General features: G+C 38.9%; 1 protein-coding gene across 3 annotated transcripts in view; it reads right to left on the bottom strand.

The window, feature by feature from the left end:
- Epg5 (ectopic P-granules 5 autophagy tethering factor) overlaps window positions 1-19,546 on the bottom strand; it is a 99,701-nt gene extending 80,155 nt beyond the window's left edge. The window contains exons 1-5 of one of the 3 annotated variants that reach the window (XM_078030092.1): window positions 19,377-19,546; window positions 4,370-5,317; window positions 2,904-3,147; window positions 1,402-1,538; window positions 52-159 (exon numbers count right to left, since the gene is read on the bottom strand). In XM_078030092.1, the coding sequence (XP_077886218.1) occupies window positions 52-159; window positions 1,402-1,538; window positions 2,904-3,147; window positions 4,370-5,317; window positions 19,377-19,439 (1,500 nt within the window). In that variant the 5' untranslated portion in view covers window positions 19,440-19,546. Of the gene's footprint in view, window positions 1-51; window positions 160-1,401; window positions 1,539-2,899; window positions 3,148-4,369; window positions 5,318-19,376 lie in introns of those variants that run through there. The other 2 variants (XM_013358754.4, XM_040273442.2) reach the window with 2 other exon arrangements.
- Between the last annotated feature and the right edge of the window lie 3,486 nt (window positions 19,547-23,032).

Here is a 23,032-nt window from a genome sequence, read left to right as displayed (position 1 = left end):
TCTAAGAAGACCCCTTCCCACTCCCTCAGCATCAAGAGGCACACATCATACCTGGATGAAAGGAACAGCCCACTTACTAACTCCAGCTGGGCATCGAAGAATATGGTTCAGGAGAAAGAGGTGATCTCCAGGACAGCCAACTCTTTGTAACACTGATACCTGAACAAGAAAGGACTCATGGCTTCACTAGTTTAAAAAAATTCATCTAGAGCTCTAGCAAAGTCATTCACCCAATGTTAAAGTACATGCAATCTTTTTTTAAAAAATATTTACTTTTTAGTTTTAGATGGACACAATGTCTTTATTTTTTATTTTTATGTGGCGTTGAGGATCGAACCCAGCGCCTGCGCATGCTAGGCAAGCTCGTTATTGCTTGAGCCACATCCCCAGCCCCTAAGTACATGCAATCTTTAAAGAGTAGCCAGACATAAGATAGACTATTGAGTGAGTTTCTCCCAGAGGCCTATGAATCTATAAGCTCTGTGATAAAAACATCCTAAGTAGTTTCCATGCAGTCTAATTTTTATTTTCTGGCAAATTAAAAATCACTAACATTCCTGGCCACATGTCAATTGATATACGTCAAGTCATTTAATCTATTCTTAGTTGGTAATAGTTTCCCAAAACCAAATATATATGCTTGGAACATCACCTCAATTTCAAGAATTCTAGAATGAACTAAAAAACACATACAAGGCAGCCAGCCCCGTTGAAAAAGAGAATTGATTAACGAACACCCACTCCCTCTGTAATAAACCTAACATCATTCCTAAATTCTCCAAATCCTGATACACTTCTTCTTTCTCTTGAAGGTTGTTTTTTTTTTCTCTTGAAGTTTTTTAAGCCACTTCAATGGTGCATACCTGAAACCCAGCTATTTAAGAGGCTGAAGCAGGAGGATCACAAGTTCAAGGCCAGCCTGGGCAACCTAGCAAGACCCTGTCTCAAAATAATAATAAAGGGCCAGAGATGTAGCTCAACAGCACAGGACCTCTGGGTTCAATCCCCAATACCAAAAAAAAAAAAAATAACAAGTTTTTTAAGTATGACTTCAATTTTAAACATACAATGTCAAAAAGAATTAGCTACAAGGGACTGGGATTAGAACTCAGTTAGTAGAGTGCTTGCCTTGTATGCACAAGGCCCTGGGTTCAATCCCCAGCACCAAAAAAATAATAATAATAATAAATAAATAAATATATATATATATATATATATATATGAAAAAAATGCTCAATAATGCACAAGATAAATACTTATTACCACATTTATGAGAGAGAAAAAAATGCTCAATAATGCACTAGGTAAATACTTATTACCACGTGTCATGATCAAAGAAAAGTTTCTTAAGTTACTAGGGAAAAAAAATAAAGATTGCTGTGTCTATTTCTGTTCCCTTACCAATTTCTGCAGCCAGAGAAGAATATCCTCATGGAACTGAGTATCTTCATTTACTCTCCTCGTGAACATGAATAAGACACTAATACACTCCTTCAACTGACACAGATCAGAAGGAACGCTGTCTATCTGTTTAGAAGCTATAAATTAAAGAAAGAATTAAATGAGTCCCACATGAATGGCATTTTATGGGAGGAAATTTTTGGTATCTTTGCTTAAAACAAACCAAACTATTTAAAATATTTGATTCAGATAAAAATCCAAAGAAAAAACTCTATCAAAATATCTCAATTTCATAAACCAGACTCAAAAAATCAAGGGTCAATGTTTGCTCTCATATGTAAAAGCTAGAGCAAAGGGCAGGGGGCAAGAAATTAAGGGTAAAAAGCAGGACGGGAGTGGGGGTAGGCTGGATATCATAAAGATATAGGGAACACCAGTGGCATAGAAGGGTTGAGAGGGAAGGAGGAGGAACAGGAGAGGAAGAAATGCTCAATAAAATCTGACAAAATTAAACTATGTGCACAGTTAAACAGTGAATTCCACCTTTATGTATAGCTATAAAGCACCAATTAAAAATGAATTTTAAAAATGAATAAAAGGAAGACCAGTAGAGTAGAAGAAGGGGAATGGGAGAGAGAAAAGGGAAGCAGGGACACTGGGGACTGAAATGGAGTCACTTAAATTAAATTTGTCAAAATGAACCCACCTATATGGATAATTATAATGCACTAATAAAAGCAAAATGAATAAAGATCTTAATTTCAGGGCTGGGGCTGCAGCTCAGTGGCAGAGCACTTGTCTAGGATGTGCAAGGCCCTGGGTTCAATCTCCACATGACCAAAAAAAGAAAAAGAAAAGATATTTAAAAATTTCTACTAAGTAGTTGAGTATTTCAAAGCAAAGGAAACTCAACTCTATCACAATGTATTAGTTCCTATTTTAAAACCAGCAGATCTCTGGCCTACCCCCAGCTCTTGGCATCCCAAACAAACACTACATAACTCAATAAGCATATTTAATGCTTAATATATCATACGGCTAAGGCTAATTTTTTTAAACCCAACATAAGATAAAAAATTTAGAACATTATATATCCTCTGCTAAAAATTAAACAACCCAATAAATTAGACAAGCAAAAACAAAGTGGAAAAGACAGAATGAAAAAAGTAATAGTTTTATATTCAAGCTTTATTTGGACTCCACTTGGTAACAAGCACTAGACTAGAACCCCAAGAGACATTACTGGTAGAGAGGGAGCTTTCTGGCATCCCACAGAGGCAGAAAAAGGCAGCCATGGGGAAGGGAGGCCTAGCCCTGCTCCCAAGAAATATCATTAAGACCAGTCTCCATCCTACACCAGAGGAGGCAAGATAAAACTGCAAATGCAAATGATTCCTTGTTAAGACCAATCAGCACACAGTTAATTCAATCAGGTTATACTCCTCAGTTCTTTTTTCCATTTTAGAACCTAAGAAAGAGGGAGACCTTCAATACTTACACACCTCGGCCTTGCTGGTGAACTGCTAAGGACCTCAGAACAGCTGAGCTATTGAGCAGTGAGTAGATATAAGACTCCACTTGCAACCTTGAGAGCACAGAAGTGTAAGAATGAAGGGCCAGGGTCTGGTGGAGGTGCTCACATTTGGCATCAAATAGCTTCTTCAGCTCCCCCAGTGCATTTTCATTCATCTCTACTCTCTGGTATCGATGATAGCCAGAAACTTTCACTTGATCTGCACAGATACCCTATCAGTGGATTAAAGGGTAAAATATGAAAACTGTTACTCTGCATTGAAGCAATCAGGCAGCAGGTAGAAGATACACAGGCTTCAGTACCATTTTCAAAGAGTTCATAATGGTGGTGCAGGGACAATGATACTGTGTAAAAAATAACACAAGCAAATACACCACCATCTGCCAAAGAGTATAAAGCAATCACGAGTTCAGAGATGGAGAGAGTAACCCTAAGTCAGTGGGGAAAAGTGCAAGAAAACAATAGAGCCTGTCCCTAAGACTCACATGATTTTACCTTCTATTTAATGAACATTGAAGTCAACATGATGTCCCCTTGACCTCAAAATCTCTTTGGATCTAGCCCCATTCTTCTTTGTGTTCAAAAGAAACTACCCTCCTTCTTCAATACTAACTCCTCCAGCTGTGTTCTTGTTTCTATCCTTTCTTTTTCAATATTTCCAATGTTTCTCTCTCCACAGTCTCCTTCCTATCCTCAAAGAAAGTTACCCAAGTCTCCCAGTGAATGAGGGCTATGGCATGAGAAATCACCTGTTTCTCCCCTAGTACCTCCTCCTGCTTCCCTCCAAAGTCAAGCTTGTCAAGAGTGGAGTGGTCTTCTCTTCCTTGCCATCTCTCCAAGGTAACTATGAAATGGATTTCTTATGGTCACCTTGGACTCCAAAGGGTTACATCTAATGGACTTCCCCGTTCTCAGCTCCTCTCAAGCCTGATATTCTCCACCCATTGAATGTTCAAGGGATTATGTCAAAGATCTCAAACTAATGATCCATGGGCTGAATCTGACCTGGACACATGATTTGCTGTGGCTTAGACTGCACATCTGTTCATGTGTTTAATTAAGTGCCAACAATGCCAATTAGGATCCTTCACACAAAAATGTGGGTTTCTAGCTTTTCTGGTAAAATCATGAAGATGTGGCAATCTTGGACCATCACACTCTCAAAGCTACAATCAACTAGAACTCCAGGACAGCTGCCCCCTTGAGACCAGGCACAAGCTTTCCCAGTAACCACTGTCCCACTCAAAAGCTTCATTCCCACAGGTTATACATCTGTCCCTGTAATATGTGACCTTGTGATCTCTGTATTGTCAACACTCTGGGTTAAGACAGGATCAGCATGGGTATGCAGGCCCAGATGACATCAGAAGAATAGCAGGTCCACTGCAAATTCCTCAGGCTCTTGAAAGATGTACAGAACAGTAGGAAAAATACCTGTACAGACAGCTGTTCCTCCTTAAAGTGCCAGAGTCGACTTTTAGCATTTTGGCAATCAGACGTCAGAGTAAGTAGCTCAGCTTCAGCCAGCAGCAACTGCTTCCTACATCGTGAATAGTTCAAAAGTAACTCATAAAATTCATGCCTGTCCTGATGAGCCAAGCTGTCAAATTCTTCTAAATATGACTCAACATTCTCTAGCCATGAACCAGGCTCCAAGATTTTCAGCTGTTCTTTAGTAAATGGTACCAGTTCTGGCTGAGATGGAAGTTCTGGATAGAGTCTCTCACTAAAAAGTAAGGGTTTCACTGCCACCAAGGCTGGCGCCTCTCCAGCAATTTCGGTTGGCAACTGGGGATACAGTTTCTTCACTCTGGGTAGCTGAGACACTTCTCTGGCTTCATAAGAACTCTGAAGACCAACACTTTGAAGCATCTCTGAAGAACAGCCAAGGGCTTGTTTATCTTCTTTCCTATTCTGAGTTTCTCTGATTTGTATATTTTCTATTTCCTGATGAATAGAAAAATCAGAATGCAGTGTGCTTTCTGAAGGTCCACATGGTACCAACGTGTTTTCCTCTACTTCTGTAACACTCTTGGGGGTTTCTACTTTAGTTCCAACATTGTCTCCTGAGTTCACCTTCAGCCTGATTTCATCATTGTCATCCCTGATGTAAGTTCTGGACTCTTCCCCTTCTTTAAGGGACTGTGTGTTACATGTCAGGGATCCTTCATTGCCTAGAGTCAAGGAGGTGAGTGGTACATCAAACATTTCACTTTCATTTTGTCCACTGGCATCACTGTTGAGCTGGGATTCAGTTAACACCTTTAGATGGTCTCCTTTGAATTCACAAGCTAGAGTAGGGATTTCCTGCTCTCTGGAGGTTTTTGGAAGAGAGATTTCATCAGACTCCTCCGTCCGAAGGGTTTCATATTTCTTCTTTTCCTAAAAGCAAGATTTATAATGTGAAATAATTTATAACAATAATTGATGTGTTTAGTGTAAGGAATTTTGAAGCCTAAAATAAAATCTAAATTTTATCATTTAACAAACAGATTCTAAATTCATTTCATAATGGATGTATTTCATTTTTTATATTACCTAATTTTGAGTGAGTTGAATTTGGAGATTCACTAATCTAATCCGAAAAGAAAGCTATCAAAATAAGCAGCAAATTATGATCCAAACATGAAAGAAGAAAGTCTTAACTGGATTGTCCACCATTGTTTTTTTTTTTTTTTGATTTGAAAATGGTCTTTATTTTATTTTATTTTTTATTGGTTGTTCACAACAGATTGTCCACCATTCTGCTAGAGGTTAAGTAAAACAAAACAGTCTCCAACTATCTTAGGCCACCAATATGTTTGTCTTCATCTTCATAAACATGTTAACTCCAAACTCAACCAGATGGGCTCAGACCACTCCAGCATCAAATCAAACAACCACAGTATTAGATTACAACCTACAGAATAAAATAAATATCCATGAGCCCATACTGACATAATTACCTGGATAAATAAAAATGTAAACAAAATTGGTGGGAAGTGAAGCTCTTCCATATAGAAGAACTCCAATTAATATAGAAGAAATCAATAAACATAGAAGAAATGCAAAAAAAATAGGAAAAGACCATTAGGGAATTAAAGTATAAGCTCAATGGTACAGCAACTGTCTAGCATGTGTGAGACCCTAGGTTTGATCTCTAACACCATAAAAAAAGGAAAAAGAAAAAATAAAATCACCATTAGAACACCATGGTTATATTAGTCCATTTTCCACTGCTTTAATAAAATATGAGCGAGTAGGTAATTATAATTTATTTAACTGACAGTTTTAGACCTTCAAAAGCATGAAATTGGATCTGGTGAGAACCTCACACTGGTTCATCACATAACAGGAGTCCCAGCAAGAGCAAAAGATCACGTGGTGAGCCAGAAGCCAGAGCCAGGCTCACTCCTTTTATAACAACCTTCTCTTACTTAACAACCAGGGTCCCACAAAAACTACACCAAGGACACCCTACTAGGTCCTACCTCTTAAAGGTTGCATCATCTCCCATATCACCACGTAGGGACCAAACTTCCAACACATAAAACCATGTCCAAAACACAGCAATGGTAGTAATTGCAAGATCGACCAATGGTTGTTAAAGTGAGTAAGCAAGAGCTTAACCAGGAACAGGTCATTTGCATATCCTCAAAGCATCTCCTCCCAAATATTTAGTGATTACAAAGGGAAAATGATACATTTCAATAGAAAACTCTGGCAAACAAAAACTTAACCAAATAACCAAGGTTAGCATCACTAGTAATACGTAATACCATTAGATATTCACTGATAAAACATCCCAAGAAGGACTATTGCTTCAGTGATGTCCTACTACAATCTCAATCTATCATGAGAAAATACCAGATGAAAACCCAAGCTAAGGGACAATCTACAAAATAACTTAAGTGTTATGGTCATGAAAGATAAGACTGAGTAACGGTCAGATACAGGCAACTAGAGATAAAACAACCAAACACAATTTGAGATACTGGACTGAATCCTGGAACAGAAAAAGGACTTTAGTGCATGTATTTTTAAAATCCAAATGTGTCTATATTGCACTAAAGTTAATATCTTGGTTTTGATAAATGTTCTGTGCTATAGAATGTACGGTGATATAAGATAATAACCCAAGTGGATGTTGGGTAAAGAGCATATGGACTCTCTGTATTATATTTACAACTCTCCACTAAGACCAAAATTATCTCAAAAAAACATAAAAATGTTAACCATTGAAAAAATAAAACAATGGTTTAAAAAAAAAACTCCAGCATTAACACACCAACTAGGTAACATAGGAGGCCCAGCTGACTAACAAGAAAAAATTATGGAAAAATTTTAAGTAACTGTTAAAAAAAAAAAAGTTGCTACATTCAAACAAACTAAAAACTTGACTAAAATTACCCAAATCTTCCTTTGGCTATGAAATTTTAAGGAAGAGAGTTATACAAGTTGTCAGTATTTTGTTTTGTTTTGGGTACTGATGATTGAACCCAGGAGTGCTCCACCACTGAGCCACACTCCTGCTCTTTTTTATATTTGATTTAAAGACAGGGTCTCACTAAATTGTTTAGGGCTTCACCAAGTTGCTAAAGCTGGCTTTAAAACTGTGATCCTCCTGCCACAGCCTCCCAAGCTGCTGGGATTACCAGTGTATACACTGTGCCTGGCTTTATTTTTTAAGACAGGGTCTCACTAAGTTTCTCAGGCTGGCCTCAAACATGCCATCCTTCTGCTGCAACCTCCCAAGTTGCTGGGATTACATGTGTGTGCAAATGTGTCCAGCATGATGTTAATGATTTTGTATTTTTGTGCTCTGAATGTCCAACAACAAAAAAAAATTGACAGTTGAACAGTCAAAAAAGTAGGGCCTTTCTACGTTAGGAAAAAAGATAAATGTTTTTGAAATGGAATTTGAGGTCAGTCTGCTAAAATGACCAAAGCTGCCAAACATTTACAAGTGTAATGATTCAAGACTGAAAGTGCCTCTCCAAAATTACTTCACTCTACCCTGTGAACGTCTGGATATTAGATTCAGACGTCAGCCATACAATGTGTGTCTGATACAAATCAGTTGGTTAATAAGCTGTCTAAAATCTCAAGTAATAGGAAAATATTAGTGTTAATTAGAAAATGAAAAAGGAGGCTGGCTCACTTTGTCAAGTGTGATGTTTAATACACTTATTAAAAAAATAAACTTATTTCTCAGACTGGGAGGTCAAAAAGAAAAAAATAGAAGGGAAAATGGTTACTAGAGTACAAGAAATGTTGGTGTACTGATCAGGGCAGAGGCCAATTTTAGTAACTGGGACAATTAGAAAATAAAATTAATAAAAAAATTTCACTCTCAATAACAAAAAAAATCAAGTACTTGAGGATAAATTGAACAAAAGAAGTAATATTTGTACTCAGAAATTACAAAACATTATAGAAAGAAATTAAAGAATATTTAAATGGAAAGGCAGTCCACGTCTTTTGCAATATTAAGATGGCAATACTCCTCAAGTCCATCTACAAACTTAACACACTTCCTCGCAAAATTCTAGCTGCCTTCTTTTAAGAAATTGACAAGCTGATCCTTAAAATTCACACAGAAATGCAAGGAAGCCAGAATAGACCAAAAAATCTTGAAAAAAAAAAGTTGGAGAATTTATACTTTGCCAAAACCTACTACAGCCAAGCATGGTGGCGTACACCTGTAATTCCAGCAATTCAGGAGGCTGAGGCAGAAAGGAATCGAGTTCAAAGCCAACCTCAGTAACCAGCAACTTATCAAGGCCCTAAGCAATTTAACAAGACCCTGTTAATTATTATTCAATAAAATATAAAAGGGACTGGAAATGTGGCTCAATGATTGAGCACCCCTGGATTCAATCCAGGTACTAAACAAACAAAAGAAACCTACTATAAAGCTACAGCAATGAAAATGGTGTAGTGCTAGTATATGGACAAACAAGCAGATGAACAGAACAGAACTGAAAGTCCAGAAAGAAAGCCTTGCATTTATGGTCAATTAACTTTTAACAAGAGTGTCAAGATGATTCAATAGGAAAAGAATAGTCCTTTTAACAAACAGAGCTAGAGAAACTTGGTATTCTCATTGCAAAAGGATGAATTTGGATTTCTGACTTATAGACCAAACTTAATCAAAAAGATGCACAGACCAGAGCTAGGGATGTAGCTGAGTGGTAAAATACTTGCCTCGTGCATAAGGCCCTGAGTTTAATCCCCAGCAACAGCAGCCAAGAAGAAAGAAAGAAAAAGGAAGAGGAAGAGGAGATTTGTCTCCTGTCTGACTTTAAAAGGAAAGCAAAGGAAACAGTCCAATAGAATAGGATATGATGTTTGCAAATCAAATAAGAACTTTATACTTTAAGTATACAAAGAATTTTTATAACTCAGGAATAAAGATATAAAACCTAATTTTTTTATTGGTTGTTCAAAACATTACAAAGCTCATGACATATCATCTTTCATAAATTTGATTCAAGTGAGTTATGAACTCCCATTTTTACCCCAAATATAAATTGCAGAATCACATCAGTTACACATTCACATTTTTACATAATGCCATATTAGTGACTGTTGTATTCTGCTGCCTTTCCTATCCCCTACTATCCCCCCTCCCCTCCCCTCCCATCTTCCCTCTCTACCTCATCCGTTGTTGTTCAGTTCTCTCCCTTGTTCCCCCCCCTTTCCCCTCACAATCTCTTATATGTGATTTCGTATAACGTTGAGGGTTTCCTTCCGTTTCCATGCAACTTCCCTTCTCTCTCCCTTTCCCTCCCACCACTCGCCTCTGTTTGATGTTAATCTTTTCCTCAAGCTCTTCCTCCTTGCTCAGTTCTTAGCTGCTCTCCTTAAATCAAAGAAGACATTTGGCATTTGTTTTTTAAGGATTGACTAGCTTCACTTAGCATAATCTGCTCTAATGCCATCCATTTCCCTCCAAATTCTATGATTTTGTTATTTTTTAATGCTGCGCAATATTCCATTGTGTATAAATGCCACATTTTTTTTATCCATTCATCTATTGAAGGGCTTCTAGGTTGGTTCCACAGTCTAGCTATTGTGAATTGTGCTGCTATGATCATTGATGTGGCAGTATTCCTATAGTACGCTCTTTTAAGGTCCTCAGGGAATAGTCCGAGAAGGGCGATAGCTGGGTCAAATGGTGGTTCCATTCCCAGCTTTCCCAAAATCTCCATACTGCTTTCCATATTGGCCGCACCAATTTGCAATCCCACCAGCAATGTACAAGTGTACCCTTTTCCCCACATCCTCGCCAGCACTTATTGTTGTTTAACTTCATAATGGCTGCCAATCTTACTGGAGTGAGATGGTGTCTTAGGGTGGTTTTGATTTGCATTTCTCTGACTGCTAGAGATGGTGAGCATTTTTTCATGTACTTATTGATTGATTGTATGTCCTCCTCTGAGAAGTGTCTGTTCAGGTCCTTGGCCCATTTGTTGATTGGGTTATTTGATATCTTTTTGTTTAATTATATAAAACCCAATTTTAAAATGGGAAAAGAGCCAGGCGCAGTGGCACACACCCGTAATTCCAGCAACTTGGGGGGCTGAGGCAAGAGGACCACAAGTTTGAAGCCAGCCTCAACAACTTAGCAAGCTTCTAAGAAACTGTGAGGCTTTGTCTCAAAATAAAAAATAACAAGGGATGGGGATGTGGCTCAGTGATAAAGTGCCTCTGGATTCAATCCTGAGTTCCAACAAAATAAAATGGGAAAAGGATCTGAATAGGTACTTCTTCAAAGAGGATATGTCAATGGCATATAAAAAGGCACTCAACATTATTAGCCAATAGAGAAAAGCAAACCAAAACCACAAGATATAGGACAACTACTGTAAAAAGTCAAATAAAAGGAAGTGTTGTCAAGGATTCAGAACATTTAAAACCTTCCTACACTGCGGGTGGAATGAATGAAACACGAGGTGGCCACTATGGAGAGCAGGGCTGCGCTGGCTGCACCCTGTGACTCCAAAACCAGCTGAACTATGAACTTCCACCAGGCCAATTTATAGTATGTGAATTTTATCTCAACAAATCTGTTATAAACAAAGTGAGTTAAGAAATGAATGAAAAGTAAGCAAGCATAGAGTAAAATGTTGAACAGATGGAGTTTTATTTAGGGTGTTAAACACTAACACTAAAGAAAAAAAAAACAGAGAAGGCAGGGACCTGGAAGCTGTCACAGGATGGGTCACAAAATTCTTGTATGGAAAACTACACCTCCCCAACTCCAAGGCCACCCTAAGGTTTCTCCCCTAGCCTGTCCCTCAGGCAGTTTTACCTTCCCTCTGGCCCCCCTACCACTTCACCCTACCCCACCCTGCTGCGTCCTCTCCCCAGCTCCAGGGATGCCCCCACAATTTCATCTTCTTCCCATCGCCCTAACCCTTAGGGTACAACTCTACCTTCCTGGGAATAATCATAACCATACTGATAGCAACAGTAAGGCAGTTAGACAAGCAAGAAAGAGATTTTTTTCTAACCCTACTACTCTACCTGGACAAACACAGAAGTCTTTGTTTAGGTTTTTATTTCCCCAGAGGGTGGAACTCACTTCTTTAAAAAGCAGAACCAAAGAAAACTCCACCTTGGCCTCAGTTAGAGAAGTTAGTCTAAGGAGGGGATTAAACCAGAGGTGCCCCAGGACACAAGGTCAGGAAAAGGAGATTCCTTTGATTCAAAGAATGGATCTATCAGCCCAAGGGAGACTGATAGCAGGGGGATGGGCAAGTGCAGGAAGCACAACTATCTAAGCAGATGACAAAGACCTGACTCTGCTCCTTCAGAGATCCCAAGGATAGGGACATGACCTCTGGAGTACACAGGGAAAGTAAGGGGATTTGCTATGATCTTCATCAAACATTAGTGCCTCCAGAGTGATGATGAGGGCTCCCTGTGGCTTACTTCACTTTTCCAAAGAACAAAAAGGGAAACAGATCCTGAATGGTCCCCAAGCCTCCAGTCTCTGGTCCACGGCAACTCATCCCAAATACAATTATAAGATTGGTCTCCCTAGAACACCACTCTGAAAAACAAAAACGGTCAAATCAACTCTGTCACTGAGTGCCCTAAATGACTCAGCTATGATTCTGTCTCAAGAGAAGGCTTCCCTTGGAATTTCTGTAACAGGTCCTTACCATCAGGCCCAGGTCCTGCAATATCCCATGTGGTTATTTATCTTTTATATTCTGACTCCCCAAATACAACACAAGTATCTACATGACATGGACTGTATTTTAGGTCTCTTTGAAACCTATCTACTACTGATTTTTGACACTGTATTCAGTAATAGTTAAGATAATAGCAATAACCTGTAATTCATAACTACCTACTCATGCTGGACTCTGTCCCAGGTACTGGCATTCTAAGATAATGAAATTATTGAATTATCCAACAAATATTTACATCAACCATGTTCTATGGCACGTTTAGAAGTTCATTTTTATATGATTTTCCAGAATCATATAAAAGATGATTCAATAAATTCAGAACAGAGAATTTTCATTCTGAAGTGGAAATCTATTTCTATACTTAAAATGTAAAATTCTATTTCATCAAATTTTTTTTTGAAAAAGAAAATCTGCCTCCAATTATTTTGCCTTCTTAAGTACAGATAATGTCATAGGACACATTATATATAATAATCATCATAAACTGCGAAATAAAATCCCAACTCTATATGTATCAACTCAATATATTATCAAACCACCTGTTCACAAATCCATACTTATATAATTCTAAACAAAAGACATTTCTTATAACTAAAAATGACCAAGGATATTAAGAAGAATCTATATTTCTTTACTTTTTCTTGGTATCAGGGATTAAACTCAGGAGCACTTAACTACTAAGCCATATCCCCAGCAATTATATTTATGTACTAAATAAGTACATTTATTTATTTTGTAGATAGGGTCTTGCTAAATTGCTTAGGCCCTCACTAAGTTGCTGAGGATGGCTTTGAACTCGATATTCTCCTGCCTTAGCCTTCTTTACATCTGACCTCCACATAAGTTACATACAGGTAAAGAAACAATTTAAAAGTCATTTGACAGGAGAAAGAACAATCAGGAAACAATATAGAAGTAGAAGAGACAAGGATAAACATAAAAAAAACATTCTTAACTATAATTAAATACACCTTGACATATAAGTGTATGGGAGCAGGGAGCTAAAGAAGAACATACAGACTGTTAAACAACAGTTATCTCCAACACATGGAATGCTGGCCATCTCATTTCTGGGGCGTACATTTCTGTGTGTGAAGTGTATACACTGATACATACTTTTGTGAGCAATGAGAAAAGTAGTCATTAGTTATCATTTTTATTTATTTATTTTGTTGTTGTTGTTGTTGCTGGGGATTGAACCCAGAATGCTTTACCACTGAGCCACAGCCTCAGCTCTTTTTCTTTCTTTTTATTTTTGTTTGTTTTTGTGGCACTGGGAATTGAACCCAGGGCCTTGTGCATACAAGGAAAGCATTCTACCAACTGAGCTATCTCCACAGCCCTGTAAGTAATCATTTTTAAAAGTCATTTTTAAATTCTGAAAAACAAATGAGAAGTTTCTATTTATTACTTGCATCAAACTGCATTAAGTAGAACTACAACTCCTTCCTTAAAAACAATGAGGTACTTCTTCACCAACATGATGGTTCAATTTTACATATTTTATAGTATACTTATAACTAGATTATTTTAAGGGCAGAGTCTGCCTACCATTCATGCTTCTATCATAAGACTTAGCACAATGCCTGGCACAGAACAGATTTGAAAAGGGGGGGGGGGCTGGGGCTGTAGCTCAGTGGTAGAGCACTTGCCTAGCATGTGTGAGGCATTGGATTCGATCCTCAGCACCACATAAAATTAAACAAATAAAATAAAGGCATTCTCTCCATCTACAATTACAAAAAAATTTTTTTAAAGACAGTGTTTTAAAAAATGAAAAGAAAAGAAAAAGGGGAAGAGGCAATGTGTGGTGGTGCATGCCTGTAATTCCAGTGGCTCAGGAGGCTGAGACAGGAAGATCACGAGTTCAAAGCCAGCCTCAGCAACAGCAAGGCACTAAGCAACTCAGTGAGACCCTGTCTCTAAATAAAATACAAATAGGGCTCGGGATGTGGCTCAGTGGTTGAGTGCCCCTGAGTTCAATCCCTGGTACAAAAAGAAGCAGGGAGCAGGGTGGACACTCTAGTAGTGGACACTTCTACTACCACATCAATGCGCTCAGACAAATTTCACCAGCTCCTTTTGGGATACACAAGAAAGCTACCAAGTAGGAAAGCTTGCAGAGAATGGGGACCACACACTTCACTCTGAACACTCCTCCTCCTGGGCTGCCACTTCTCCAGTGCTGCCCTTACTAATCTTAACTTCCTGGTCAGTAGCATCTGGCTTGCCTGATCTCTCCCTCCTCCTTCCCATATTTTCTTCGCTCAGCTTCTAGGGCACTACACTCTCAGTAGAGGGCACCAGGAACACATCCTACCAGGATGGCTGCACCTCTTCTCCCCAACCTCTTAAAATAGGAGTGTCCCTGAGTTCAGTTCTTGTCACTTTTTTAACTATAATCATTCTCCAAATGACCTAATTCAGATTCTGGCTTTAAATATCATCTATTTGCTAATGACTTGCAAATCTCTTTCTCCAGCCTGAAGCTCTCTCTAGTAAAATTCACATACCCAACCCTACTCTCCTGGTGAATGCCGAATATGAACACATCCAAAACACATCTAAGCTTCCCAGAAAAACCTGGTCTACCCTCTGTGTTCCCGACAGTTTCTATTCACATGCCACATCCAAACCTCAGCAAATCCTCTTGCCTCTTGGATTTGAAACACTTCCTTGCACCTTAGCTACTATTACCCTGGTCCAAGTTATCATTCCCTCTTGCCAGGATGGCTTCAAGTCTCTTGAATGGTCTCTGTACTTCTACCCCAGCCCTTACAACCCATGCTCAACAAAGAAAACACAGTGATCCCTGAGAGCTTTAAATGAGGTCACATCCCTCGTCTGCTCAAAACTTAGGGTGATTCTGTTCCTGACAAGGACCTATCCTTCTGACCTCAATCACCATTACTCCCCCACCATGTAACAACTTTACTCCAGCTGTTCCCTCTGCTGAAACACTCACGCACATTACCTACATGACAAAATCTCTTATTTCTTACACACCTTCACTTAAAAGTCACCTTCAGTAAGACCTACCCTGCCTACCTATTTAAAACTGTATCCCATCCTACTTCCTCATCTGTACTCCCCAACTCTTTACCTGTTCTTTTCTTTTCTCCACAGCATTTACACCTACTAATGTGATGTATACTATATATGTACATATATACACATATACAAGTATATGTGCATGTGTACACATACACACACACACACACATTCTGGTGGTGCTAAGAATTAAACCCAGGGCCTCCTGCATGGGACAAGCACTCTACCACTGAGCTACATCCCCAGCCCTGGTATATTTTAATTTTTATGAGGTTTGGTTTTGTTTTGCTTTTCTTTTTGTCAGTCTTCTCCCTCAAGAATAGAAGCTTCATGAAGGCCAGTTCTTTGAGTTCTTTCTTTTTTTTTACTCCAAGTGCCTAAAAACATTTCTGGGACACAACAGATGATCAACAACTGCTTAACATGTGAATGGACATTAGGAGACACAAAATTAACTAAGTCATACTACACAGCATGCCCCAATTCAGTCTCATATCCCCTGATGGTGGGGAGGGATCAGAGGTAGAATTCAATGCCTAAGCAGGGAGCAAAGGGATGGCGATTTAATGATCTTCTGGTGTCTGCTACCAGCTTTCCAGGAAACTTCTCAGTCCCTCCTTAGCAATTATTAGATGCTCTTACTATTAATAAGTTGTTAGTATTCGGAATTTAATATTAACTGTAAAAATACTTTCTATAATTATGAAATCTGCTACTCCTGAAGACTAAAGTTTAAATCTAAGAATTTACTTTTCCTGACCCAAAATTCACCAAGATCAATGAGGTCAGGAGATGTTTTAGCAAAGAATGATACTAAAATGAAAATGTTATTTGAACATTATCTAATGTTATCTTTAAGGTACCAGGTGAAAAACACCATACACCTAAAGGCAATGTAGTGTGTGAGGTCACCTACTAGATGATTAACATTGAGGAATGTAGGTCAGCAGCTGGGTAAAATCCAGAAGCCACGCAAACTAAAGACAATAGCACATGACACTATCCACTTGAGCTGTGCCTTGAAGCTACTTTATAGCTCTGTAAACAGTGGCCAAATTGTATCACAGATGGAAAGGCTTCATTAATAAAGGGCTATAAAACAATGATGAACCACAATCAGCATTAAGAAAGGCATCTACTTATTCTAAAAGAAGAGTTAGTTTTCTTAAATTGACAAGGAAGAGGGTCTTGCTGGTGGTGGACTTTTTCTATTTTCCTCTTATACCATCAGAGGAAATTTACTAGAGTGAAATTGAGTGACAAAGGTTAGAAGTATACTTCAATTCTGGCATTTATTTCTTCATTCCACAAACATTGTTCACCAGGCATGGTGGTGCACCTCTGCAATCCCAGCACTATGAGACTCTGAGACAGGAGAATGGCAAATTCAAGGCCAACCTCAGTAATTTAGCAAGACCCCATCTCAAAATTAATTGGGTATCAGGGGTGTAGCTCGAACAGTAGAGCATCCCTGGATTAAACACCCAGCCCCACCCCCAACACACACACAAATTATCAAGTGACTTCAGGAGTTGTGAAGGGTACTGGGAACAAGACAGGTCCCTCCCTCAGTGAGTTCACAATAGAAAGGAGAAGACAAATGTGGCAAAGTAACTACAAGTGAGATGAGGGACACAGAAGGGGGGCAAAGTGTTACTGAAGGAGAGAGTAACATGAGAAGGCTGAGGAAAAGCTTTTCTGAGTAAGTATTTAAACTGAGACATCATAAATGAGCAGTAGTTGGCTACATGAAGAGGGCCTAGGATTAGGGTGTCAGGGAAGAGAAAACAGCATGTGCAAAGGCCCTGCAGCAGGAAAGGATCATTTGGTTGAAAATCAAAAGAGAGTGGTAATAGAACTAAAGCTGAGGTGGAAGAAGGCCAGATCATGCATGGATTTAATGCTTTTAACTCTAACCCCTGGGAGATGGAAAACCTAGGAAAACTTTTGATCAAACAAGCTTGTTTAGAGAATGGGCAGCAAGAATGAGTGTGAGAGACTAATTCAGCAGAAATCCTCTTTGGAGAAGGGTCGTGATAATTAGAACAGAGAAGAATGGGCAGAATGAAAAGAAGGGAAATATAACTGATAAGATTTAGTGACAAATTAGATTTACAGGGCGAGGAAAGAGTATGTATCAAAGATTTCTGGTTTGAAAAAATGCCTCTGAAATGAAGGTTTCTTCATAAACTTTATTATTATTTTGTTTATGCAGTACTGGAGATTGAATCCAGGGGCACTTTGCCACTGAGCTACATCCACAACCCCCCTTTTAATTTCATTTTGAGGCAGGATTTTACGAAATTGCCCAGGCTGGCCTTAAATTTGCTATGTTCCTGCCTCAGTTTTCCCAGTTGTTGGGATTATAGGCATGCACTATCACACCTACTCCTCATTTTTTTTACACTGGGGATTAAACCCAGGGCTACATTAAACCACTGAGCTACATCTCCAGCCCTTTTTATTTTTTATTTTGAGACAAGATATCACTAAATTGCTTGGGGGCCTCACTATATTGCTGAGTATGGCCTCAAACTTGCCATCCTCCTGCCTCAGCCTGCCTAGTCACTGGAATTACCGGCATGTGCTACTGCGCCCAGCTCCTCTTCATAAACTTTTAACAGTTAAGAAAACAATCTATTGAATGTTTGTCTAAGAAATAAGTCAATAAAATAAGCAATTGGCTTTTGTGGAGGGATTCAAGAGTAGACACTTTTCAATTTTTTAATTTGGAAATTGTTTTAAACAAAATAACTTGAGAATCCTCTTTACTGATTGTTTTTAAACATTTATGATGTTCTACAAATAGAGACATCTAGACATATGATATGAAATAATTATTAAGCTACTGATTGAGAGTCAGAATTTCTGACTTACCTGAGTTCCATGCTTACTGAATGACTCTGAACTATCATTTAAACCATCTATGATTTAGTTTCATCATTTACTTGAGGAGAAAAAAAGCATAGATATTAAGATTTTAGATTCTACTCTCTACAAACTGATGTTCATATGTTATGTACTACCTACTCTATTTTAATTTCCAGGGACTTTATGCATGCCTGGTCAATAAGTTTTCTCTTTCTTTTATGTGTAGATAGTTCTCTACCAATCTACTATAATGTAAAGTTATTTCTCTTTAAAGTATTTCTAAAATGAGGTACCAAAATGGCTTTCTCAGTGAGTGACTCCTGACAGACCTGGATGCACTGATGTGCCTAATTCCACTACAAATTTTAAGAAGACATCACAATGAGAGTGGTCCACATAAGTCATTTTCAGTAAATAAGACAACCATGTAAAACCCTGTTCCCATGGGGTGGGGAGGATCAGATTATGGTATCATGCTTAAGTTACACCTGCTCTGGAACACCTACTACTTGGAAAGAACATTTTCTGTAGTTGTAACAGCATCCTGTTTGCTTCGTTTATATAAATTGCTTCAGGTAAGCCAAATTATCTAGGTCCGGCCATCTAGGAGTCGCATTTAATCTATTCAGTGTAAAAAAATATATAGGGACAAAATGAAAATCCAAACTTACACCTAAAAACAGAACAAATCAACTTAAAACTACATTAATAGCAGATGTACTCTAATCCAGGAAACTCAAAAAACCCAAATAAGTTCCTACTATGTGAGTCCTGCCTGGGGTTAATTTCTAGTCCATCATAAACAATTGGGATAGGAAGAAACAGCAGTACCACCCTGAATTTTGAAAGTGAAGAGGACTGACACATGACTACAGTCTATTTTATATCTGTCGCTACCCATAAAGCTCGGACAGAGGATACTGTCTCAATGTGGAGGAGAGGTCTCTCTCCTCTTTGTGAAAGGAGAGACTAACAAAAATCCTACGTTACAAAAAAATAAAATGAAATAAATAAGATGCAATTAAAAGGGGGTGGGGAGGTGTTTCACAGCAGGAATCCAAACCCTGGTGAGAAAAGTCAAGAAGGGAGCAGAAAAGCAAGAGCTGGGTAAGATCAGAGGAGGAGAAGGCGAAGTGGGCTCCTGACAGTGTGGCAGGCAGAGCTGGAGGAGGAATGGAGGTGCAGGGCCGGTGTCAATGAGTGGTGGGATCAGATGCTGGAAGCGAAGGATGCAGAGCCTCAAGGAATGGGAGTAGAGTTGGCTCGAGAGGCCCAAGGGAAAGAAAGGAGGCAGCGCACTGCCAGAGCCTCCGGAGGGAGGCACGGCTCCTCACCTTGGTTTTAGTCCGGCTGGCCTTGGCCTTGGCCCGGCGCTGGGGCTTCACCGCCTCGGCCATAGACACAGCCGAGACGCCGTCGCCGTTTGTTTTTATCAAAGCCCTGTTCTTCACACACCCGGGCCAGTTCCGGCCTCCCCGCTGTCACATGATTTAATCTCCACCACTCCCAGGCAGGAGGCGGCAACTCCGAGGCTCTAAGGACCGCAACGTGGGACAAACCAGTCTGGGACGTTTTTGCGCTGGGAGAGAATGGCCCCGCCCCCTTCCTCTTGCCTAGACTCCAACCACTGTTCTGGCAAGCCTGCGCCGGCTCCAGCTCCTCCCTGCGCACGCGTACTGTGGCCGTTCCGGGCCCTAGCTGTAAACTCTCTGGCCTGGAAGTCCGCTGTGTTCACCTGGCTCAAAGCAACGCGGGTGCTCTCGCCTACTTCGCCCAGGTTGACTTTAAGAAGTCGGAGGAGGGCGCTTGTCAATCTCTTTTTTTTTATCCTGAAATAATCAGATCCAGTTAAATAACTTAAATCTCTTCACTGCACTCCAGGAAAGAAACGTTGATGTCCATTAGGAGTGCACTTAAATTTGCTCTTAGAAATGGTAGTACTTGCCTTTTGAAATGTCAGGAGGATTAAATGGGCTAATTGCGAAAGGTATCTACAGCTACAGGCATCTCAATAAATGGTATTTATTCATTATCATTGCCATAGAAATTCCAGGCTGGGAAAAAAGACATATCCTCCAAAAAGAACATAAATAAAACAAATAAGACTCGTAAAAATACATTGTATATTTTCTGGCTAGGGTTGTAGCTCAGTGGTAGAGCGCTTTCCTTGCATGTGTGATGCACTGGGTTCCACCTAAAAAATAAATAAAATATTGTGTTCATCTACAACTAAAAAAAAGTTTTTCTAAAAAGTATATTGTACACTTTATATACTTTGCTTCATTTGAAAATTCCAGAGGTGAAAAATTTGGGCCCATCTCCTTCTCCTAGCTCTATGATTTCTCTTTTCCTAAGCATTTAGTACCTCTTAAAATTCTATAGAATTTGTTTCTGTTTATTATTAGTGCTTGGCAGTCCTCTTAGAATGTGAGCTCCTCAAGGGCAGGGTTCTTTCTTTCATTCCTTGATGTATCCCAAGGGTGTCTAGAAAATTGTCAACACAGACAAGACTCAGTGAATCCAGCAAATGTATCTGACCTGTTCTGTCTGGTGTTGGAATTACAGTTGAGATAGACTGTATGGGAAGAGAAAAAAAGACTATTCACTCATCCATAGCACACTCTAGAGTGAAAAATCCAGGAATATAGCATGGGAATTGGAAAGGACTTCAGAGTACAGTCTGTATGATGTCTTGTGAGTTAATCATATGAAATACAGTTTGTGGGGAGTTGTTTTGTTTTGTAGCGGTGTTGAGGATCTAACTAAAGTACTTTACCTCCCCAGCCCAGTTCTCTATGTTTTGATTCCAAATCTTCAACAGCAACCAAAATGTTATCAAGCTACCCAGAATGTATATTTGTGTATCCTAGGGTTGGTGTATACAAATCCTTAGGGGATTGATTCCAGGATTCCCTTTCCCTCGTGACCTCTATACCCTCACACTTTAGCCCCTCAGACACCAAATCTGTGGATGTTCAAATCCCTTATATAAAATGGTATTGCATTTACCTATTCTCCTTGCTCTTTTTTACTTTATTTTTAATTTTTAATTGACATATAAAAGTGCACAGATTTATGTTTTGATACACATATACACTATGTAATGTTCAAATCAAGATAAGTGTGGGAAGTGATGGCACTTGCCTATAATTCCAGCAACTCAGGAGACTGAGGCAGGAGGATCACAAGTTCCAGGGCAGCCTTGGAAACTTGGTAAGACCCTATTTCAAAAAAAAAAAAAAAAAAAGGAAGGGAGAAGAGATGAGCATGTAGCTCAGTGTAAGGTACCAGTGGGTTAAATCTGCAGTATAGGAGAAAAAATCAGGGTAAGATTTTTGAGATGTTTGATGTTTGAGATGTCAGGAGTATTAAATGGGCTAATTGAGAAAGGTATCTGCAGCAACAGGCATCTCAATAAATGGTATTTATTCATTATTATTTCCATAGAAATTCCAGGCTGGAAAAGAGACATATGCTCCAAAAAGAACATAAATATCTATCTTCTCAAACACCATTTTTTGTGAACACATTCAAAATATACAGTTTATTATTTATAGTCATCCTACAATGCAGTAGAACACCAAAACTTACTTATTCTATCTAAGTACCCATTGATTCACCCCACACGATCATCCTTCCCTGAGCTCAAGCAATCCTCCTGCCTCAGCTTCCTAAATAGCTGGATGACAGGTACACACCACCATGCCCAGGTACTATTGGAAACTTCTGCTGATATTTCTTCCAGTTTGAAATACCCTCACTGGTCTCCACCAATTCAAATTCCTTTTCATTCTTAAAGTTCTACTATGTACTACCCACTACTTGGTCTGCAAGACAGAACCAGTACTTGTGTGTTTTTGCAATTTTACAGTTTAGTTGGGAAGCCCACACAACGCATAAATAAATCATGATGTTGCTATCTGTGGGGAAAAGAGACCTACTTTGAAAAGATGGAATAAAAAGGTTACACGAGGGCAGGTGAGCTGCATATAAAAGGGGGTTAACCAAGGAGGTTGGGAGAAGGAAGAGAAAGGAGGAAATGAGGGTCCTTTAGAAAGCAACTCAAAGGAGGCTGCTTTAGCTGGTTAAGAGACCTGGCAAATTTAAATGTGTGGTGTATATGAAATTGAAAGCTAATCTCAAAATAATTTAACAGATTAATTTCAAAAAATAAAACAACTACAAATTGTCTTTTCTATTTATAATTGCTGTTTGCAGAGATGCTAAAAATTTTGCCTTGAGAATAAGCAGAGCCAAATTAGCAGTGAAGGGATTTGCTACCCTGTGCTGTAATGATCACCAACATTTCCTGAGTTCTTACTATCTTCTGGGTGTTGTTCTAAGTACTTTTCACATATTAAATCATTTGGTTCTCCTAATCCTACGAAGTTGATGATTTTATTGTTTTCATTTCATAGAGAAAGTTAAGGCTCAGAGAGGTTGAATTGTTTGCCTAAGGCCACACAGTTAGTAAATAGTGGAGCTGGGATTTGAACCAAGGCAGTAATACTACATAAATAGGCTTTTAAGATAGGAAGCCAGGCTTATCTTCTCCACGTTTGCAGCTTTCTCTACTTACACATTGGGGACAAGATAAAGTTCAGATATATTTCATTCTAGAAATATTGCCTTGAAAAAAATGTATGTTCTCACTTATATCTGGAAGCTAAAAAAACTAATCTCAGAAGTAGAGAGAAGAATAGTGTTCCCTAGAGGACAAGAACATGAGGGGATAAGTCACAGATGGGAGGGATAAGTGCTGGTGCTCTACCGAAGAATAGGGTGAATATATTTGCAACAATTCATTACATATTTTACAAAGAACTTAGAAAAGAGAAGCTCCAAATCTCCAAACACAAAGAAATGATAAATATTCAAGGAAATGGAAATGCTAATTACCCTTATTGATCATTACACATTGTATGAATGTATTGACTTATCACACTGTATCTCATAAAATGTGTACAACTATTTTTAAATTTTTTTTAAA

Source organism: Ictidomys tridecemlineatus, chromosome 13 (assembly GCF_052094955.1).
Source record: "Ictidomys tridecemlineatus isolate mIctTri1 chromosome 13, mIctTri1.hap1, whole genome shotgun sequence".
In the NCBI taxonomy this organism is placed as follows: Eukaryota; Metazoa; Chordata; class Mammalia; order Rodentia; family Sciuridae; genus Ictidomys; species Ictidomys tridecemlineatus.
This window is presented reverse-complemented; position numbering and strand designations above follow the sequence as displayed.